Genomic DNA, 7,222 nt, shown 5'->3' with positions numbered 1-7,222 from the left:
TTCATGTTTTTATTGGGGATGGGGGGGGGGGCACATGGGGGCACATAGTGGGGGAATCAAATAGGCTACATTATACATGACCTCATTCCTCCTTTATGAATAAACATTGGAGAAAGCAAATTTGATTTGAGGATTTTGCATGAAATCTCATGAATCCCTATTTTTAAGGGGATTTTGGCACTTTAGGGGTTAATATCTAAAAATGCTCAAGGGTACTCACCGGGCACCCTCCTGTATTTTGAATAGGTACCCCCAAACTACAAGAATCAGCAGAGAAAAAAACTTTATCCGACGAAACAAGGTTCATCAAAAAAACAGCCTTTGGCTCCCGGACTATAATGTGCATTGTCTCTGTAAAACTAAACTAAATAAGCTAAACTAAATAATAACTCTGTCTGATGATCATTCTCTCTGTCTCTGCAGATGTATGAGTGTCTACACAGATCCCACATCTACACCTATGTCATATGCTCTGTCTCTTTTCTCCCCTTCAGAGATTCTGAGCACGCTGCCTCTGTTTGGCTCCAACATCTTCCAGGTCCAGAAGGTCAGCAAGCGCGGCTGCCCCTCACCCTGCGTGGTCTCCATCAGTCAGGAGGGGGTGCTGATCATTCACCCCAAAACACAGGTACGGTTGCCCTGCTACTGTACAGAAACAATATCTCGCCAGTTATAACTACTTAGACCTGGCTGGCTGTGTTACGTGTTTTCCAGCAACAATCTAATATTAGGGGACAATTACAGCCACCCAAAAAAAGCAAAAAGCCAGAGGAGCATGAGATAGTAGTGTTTCTGTCCTTATTTTTTTGGTATGAAGGCCATTGTCGATAGCTGACATTTTTGCATTGACCCTTTTCATCAAGTGCTTAAATCTAATTGTGCTTAATTCGTGTTTAAAATTACTTCCAGCTAGCCTATATTTGGCTTCATGAAAAATATTTGGCTTCATGAATATCCTTGTCAGGGTCTTGTCTGTTGCTGATCTCATGCTGCCTTTTGTGTTGCAGGAGCGAGCGTTTGTGATCCCTGTGGCAGAGGTGCAGTCCATACGCACCGTCCGCCCTAAGAAACTTGACAAAGTGCCAGCAGTGGAGATCAGTTATGGCAATCCAGGCCATCCCAAGATAATCACCATCCACCTCAAACGGGTAAAGATTCAGACAAACCAAAGACCAGCATAAGTTCTTTTCTCATTTATTCACAACCCAGCTGATTGACACCCAATCCCATTTCAATAATGAGTCATTACATGACATTACGTCATTTAGCAGACGCTTTTGTCCAAAGCGACTTACAATATCACAATTTGTCAACAGTACAGAAAACCTAGCCTGGGTGAACCCAGCCGCCACGTGACCTGCTCTCAGAGTTCTCAGTCACTAGCGACTGAGAACAGGTCTGAGAGCAGGTCACGTGGAGGCTGGGTTCCCCCAGGCTACAGAAAACCACTATGCAACACAATCGATGACAGCTAAGATATTTGGATAGACTAGCACCATGTAGGAAGTAGTTTGAGAAGGAATAAGTAGCCTTAGTTTTTTTTTGTTTTGTTTTTTTAAATAGATGTTAGTTCAGGAAGGGCCCAGGTGTAGCCTGAAAAGGTGAGTTTTTAGTCTCCACCGAAAGATTGGCAGTGATTCGGCTGTTCTGACCGAAGGGGGGAGCTCATTCCACCATTGAGGGGCCAGGGACGAGAAGAGTCGCGATGGGGACGGGCGACTTTTGAGCCCACGTAGCGGTGGAGGAGCGAGGCGATCTGGACGGGTGGAGGAGCGGAGGGAGCGATGCGATGTTTGGAACTTGACCATGGACTGCAGATAGGAAGGGGCTGACATGTGGACTGCCCTGTAGGCCAGTACCAGAAGGGAAGCCAGTGAAGGTCACGGAAGAGGGGAGTGACATGAGATAATTTTGGTTGGTTGAACACCAACCAAAATGAGTCAAATGATGTTAAGGCTTGCACCTGACTCAGCGCTCATTGCGTCTCTGATAGATTACATACTGTACAACATTCTTGTAAAGTGTCATCAAAATACTGTAGTCAGATTGACTGAAATATTATGCAGTATTCAAATGGGTCTCTCTCTCTCTCTTTCAGGCCAAGGAGCTGTGCCACACCCTTGCTGGAATTATGGAAGTCATTGGAGGGTAGTTTGTCCAGCCATCTATCAGCAGCTCCATCTCAAGTCGCCAGTAGATACACACACACGTGTGTGCGCGCGCGTACACAAGTTCTAGAGCATCTAAAAATGGACGAGAGTCTTTGTCACAGATTTGTGCAACAAACCTTTTTCTTAATTTGTCATTTTTGTAAGCTTTTGAATAGGTTTTGAATGCACGCACGCACGCACGCACGCACACACACACACACACACACACACACACACACACACACACACACATTTAAATGATTTATTTATGTCCACATGGATACTAGGTACAAAGGACATAAACACTAATAATTCAATCAAATGCTGGGAGTTAGTCAGTTACATGAGTGCCTAATTGGTGACCAGATTAATGCATACACAAAAAAGATAACACACAGGGTGATGACAATGGCAGGTTGACGAATACAGTTATACTGTAATACAAGATAACGGTCAGTATCCACTTCATGGGTACAAAAAGCAGCGGCTCCTCCATATTGAGCGGCTACCAATAATAGCAGATACTGAACAATACCTTGCTAACTGACCCTTCTCTTAGGTAGACCAGCCATCTGGAGGCCTCTCACAACCAGCTTATGGACATGACCCAGGCTACCAAATATGAAAACTAAAAGCTTAAACCTGTAGCCCAGCTGTGAAATGGTCTGCTCCAGCTGCTGATATTAACATCAAATCTTCTCCTGAATCATATAATAATAATTAGTATGTCTCTCACACACACACAAATAACAATATGACTCAAAAACAATAAATATAATACAATCAATCAGAAACAAATAAATACTTAATCAACAAAAACATAAAACACTAATAAAAACACAAATACGTGGGTGACAGAAAATGAAATTAACCCATCATGAATCCATAAACAAAACACTAAAATAAAAGCAGACAATAATAATAACAATATATGATTTACAATATCTCAGTATGAGAACAGTCACTAACACATTACATTCAGGCGATGTCTCGTCACGCACATGGTCTATGGGTCAGCTTGGGGGAAAACGCGGGCCTGGCGGAGATCTGCACTTTTCTAGTTGCTAATGTAATGTTATATGGATGTTATGTCATATGAACACTGTTCTACAAATAAAAAGTGGAGTGAAAGGAGCCATTGTTCAATTTATTAAGTATTAAAGAAAGATGTTGATTAATTTGATCTCTGCTGATTTTTTTTTAAATCTATACCCAGGGGTGTAGTGTACACAAATATCTCAGTCATGGTCTGTGATTATGGAGCTTTGTGATTTTACAGTACTTAGAAAGGGTTAGGGTTAAAGTCTCGTGAGTGGACACTGAGATTGGGCCATGCACTGACTAGAGAGCCAAAGTCAAGCCCCCTTCCTGTTTAGGCATGTTTTGGTCTGAGTGAAATCTTCTATGGTCTCACCTGATTCTAAATGTAGCTGAATCGCTTGGTTTGACCAAGTAAAACTATTTGACTAAATGTCTATGGAAAAAACAATGGCGGATGAAATCCCTTGATTCGTATGCCCAAAGGGGGCGTGACTTTGAGTCTCTAAAACATAAGATTCAGCAAAAAGTTAGGTATATTTATCGGATTGCTCATATGTCATATGTGTGATTGGCCCTCTACCGCAGCAGCTGCCACAACCCATACAGTCTGTGGTGGTGAAATCGAGCGTGGTGTACGTGATGGAGTTAAGGTTAAGTTTATTTCATATGGACATCACAGAGTATTGGAGATGTAACAATATATACATGTATGCACAACAACCAGATACACAGTGTTAAGTGTTTATTTAGTGTTTATTTCTATTTGTTAATTTCACCAGCTGGTTGATTTTCCCTCCTGATTGCCTGATTGGCTGTGTGAGTAGGTTCCAGGTGTGTTGTAGAGTGCTTGATGAAATTGGGTCAGGTGCCAGCGGGTGATTGGTCAAGGCCCAGCCTTTAAAAGAGAGCAATAAGCAGACACAGGTGCGTTCAGGGAAGTATCCCATCCTCCTCTACTCACAACCAGCCACATTTCTGTTGGAGCTGCAGGAGCAGGCTGCCGTTTAAGGTAAGATGCTGTTTTTTGGTTTTCTCTTTTCTTCTTTAGGTAAGCTTTCAATTCCTAGTGAGTATTTTTGGCACAGGCCTACTCATTTACTAACTAGGAAGTTAAAGCCTACCTGAGGAGGAAAACTGGAAGAAGACAGCATCTTAACTTGAACAGAAATGGCCGCCTACTCCTAAAGCTCCAACATAAATGGGCTGGTTGGGGGGGAGAAGAGGATGGGATATGGCTTCTAGCCCACCCCCCGGGGGGGGGTGGGGTCCTCTGCACAGAGGGGCCCTGCTGTCGCAATGTGATCTAACTATTGCACGCACACACCTTTATTTCATTCACCATCATATTTCTATGTGTTAATTTCACCAGCTGGTTGATTTGGCTGTGTGAGTCCAGGTGTGTTGTGTGAGTGCTTGAATAGTACACCTCAAAAGGCTGAGGTTGAATTGAAATTGAAACACAGGGTTGGACTTCCAATAGACCCTTTTCACAGCAACTGTTTTGAGGTAGTAAAGCAGTGCAATTTAGCTTGAGAGATGAGCCAATAACTTCAACTTCATCTTCAACTTCAACTTTATTGATATCCCGAAGGAAATTTGGTTTGCAGCAGGCATGTGGACATATAGTACAAAAACGTCAACATCATCAGACATCAGGTGACACAGACACACACTCCAGGAGTGATCGAGTTCAAGTAAAAAATGAGGGCATTGCCTCCATAAAGCAGCAACAATAAATAGTAAATAGTGCAACATAAATTTTACATCAATCAACGTGATAAGAATACTTTGCACTGCAGAATAAATATGTAAAAGAAATAGTAAAAAATAGTAGAGATAAAAAAACATAAGAGTGCATAGACCCAGGAGGGAATAGGGAATCCATAATCCTAGCCTAGCCGATTGAGCCTGTCGATAGCAACAGGGATGAAGGAGGCTCTGGCGCGCCGTGTCCTTGTTTTTGGCATTCTAAAACGGCGGCCAGAGGGGAGGAGGTCAAACTCCTGGTAAAGTGGATGGTCAGGACAGTCTAGAATAAGTTTGGCCTTATTCCTTACCCTCTGTAAGTAGGTGGGAAAGGCAAGAACACGCGTGACATGAGGTGACTTGACAACACGCGTGACTTAATGTGACTTAAGAGAGTCACCTCGTCATTCCTACACTTCAAGAAAGATATCCATCAGATGTGTTTTCAAGTGTTCATTAATGCACCTCCAGTTTTCCTCCTTTAGTAGCTGGGCTGCGTCTAGGGTAGGGTCAGGGTAACCCTAACCCTAATCTCATCAACAACAATTAACAAATAGAAATATGATGGTGGGCAAATGAAATAAAGGTGTGTGCGTGCAATAGTTAGATCACATTGTGACAGCAGGGCCCCTCCGTGCAGAGGACCCCACCCCCCCCCCGGGGGGTGGGCTAGAAGCCATATCCCATCCTCTTCTCCCCCCAACCAGCACATTTATGTTGGAGCTTTAGGAGTAGGCAGCCATTTCTGTTCAAGTTAAGATGCTGTCTTCTTCCAGTTTTCCTCCTCAGGTAGGCTTTAACTTCCTAGTTAGTAAATGAGTAGGCCTGTGCCAAAAATACTCACTAGGAATTGAAAGCTCACCTAAAGAAGAAAAGAGAAAACCAAAAAACAGCATCTTACCTTAAACGGCAGCCTGCTCCTGCAGCTCCAACAGAAATGTGGCTGGTTGCGAGTAGAGGAGGATGGGATACTTCTCTGAACGCACCTGTGTCTGCTTATTGCTCTCTTTTAAAGGCTGGGCCTCCCCAACACCGACCAATCACCCGCTGGCACCTGACCCAATCTCATAAAGCACTCACACAACACACGAACCTACTCACACAGCCAATCAGGCAATCAGGAGGGAAAACCAACCAGCTGGTGAAAGTAGATGCAACCGAACCAACAACACAATCCATTACATACACTGGTTAAAAAAATCAATCCCAGTAGATGTAATGGAAACTATATGGCAATAATAATAATAATAAAAGCAACATTTTATACCAAATACAACCTACAAACAACAACTCTAATTGTCACATTTCAAAATCATTCAGACTGACAAGACACTCATATCTGATCAATAAGACTTATTTTTAAGAAAGCAAGCAAATCTTTTGTGGCAGGTTTAATGGTTTTGCATCTGTACAAAACATGCAACGCCGTGGTTCAATTGAGGAATCTGAGGTAAAGTTGGTTTATAAATAGCAGGTGTTGAATTCAGTTTTCAACCAGTGATGCTTCATATTAAAATAATCTAGCTTTCGGGTAAACTAAATAAGTGACTTAATTCAAAGTACATTGGTGCTACAGGTAGCTTGCATTGAAGCGAAAGCTAGATTTTCTAAGATCTACAATTTGATCAAACGTTGAACTTCTCCTCATGTTGAATCCATTCACATTCCTCACTCAGCACTTTTCCATAAATTCTGCATATGCCCTTTCAAAACATCAGCAGTAAACCAGACCAATGAGGATGGACTTGGAAAAGCAAGGTAATCACAATCAGTGGAGTCCATTGTCTACCTTTTACATGCATCCACACAAATCAAATTTTAGACTGCCTAAAAAATAAAAAATTAAGACTAGCCCTTGCCTCATCAGGCGGCTGAGAAGCAATGCTCTTACAAAATTCAGGAACTAGCAATTCAATATTTAAACAGAAATCAATTCACAGTTGGTACAACACAAGTAAAATCTATAAAATAAGGAAGATATTGCATTAAGGCTGCAACAGCTGCATAACTGTAATGCCCTGTGATTATGATATGCATCGATAGGATACTGAGTATAAACTGTTGGCATAAAGAGGGGTTTAAGCTGTATTGGATTCAGCATGAGTTGTACTTAGGAGAATGATAAATATATGCAATCTATATATATAAGAATGAACAATAGAGCGACTTGTCAGTGGGACGACAAAGACGGGAGGACGTTCACCCAAGCCTTAAGTGGGGGATTGAGTCAGTCAGGGGGTGAGTTCCTCCATGGCTCCTCCTCGCAGGGTGCTGGACATGGCCCT

The 7,222-nt window shown here is 42.4% G+C and overlaps 1 protein-coding gene across 1 annotated transcript in view; it reads right to left on the bottom strand.

Moving 5' to 3' along the window:
* Positions 1-2,234: 2,234 nt before the first annotated feature.
* Positions 2,235-7,222, bottom strand: part of LOC310775957 (WD repeat-containing protein 17-like) — a gene marked incomplete at both ends in the record, with an annotated part of 77,665 nt that continues 72,677 nt past the window's right edge. The window contains one exon of the mRNA XM_083636079.1: positions 2,235-2,243. Within this exon, the coding sequence (XP_083492205.1) occupies positions 2,235-2,243 (9 nt within the window). The remainder of the gene's footprint in view (positions 2,244-7,222) is intronic.

The sequence above is a fragment of the Poromitra crassiceps genome (assembly GCF_964638095.1).
Source record: "Poromitra crassiceps genome assembly, chromosome: 4".
Taxonomy (NCBI): domain Eukaryota; kingdom Metazoa; phylum Chordata; class Actinopteri; order Beryciformes; family Melamphaidae; genus Poromitra; species Poromitra crassiceps.
Note: the sequence above shows the minus strand (reverse complement) of the source record. Positions and strands in the feature narration are given on the sequence as shown.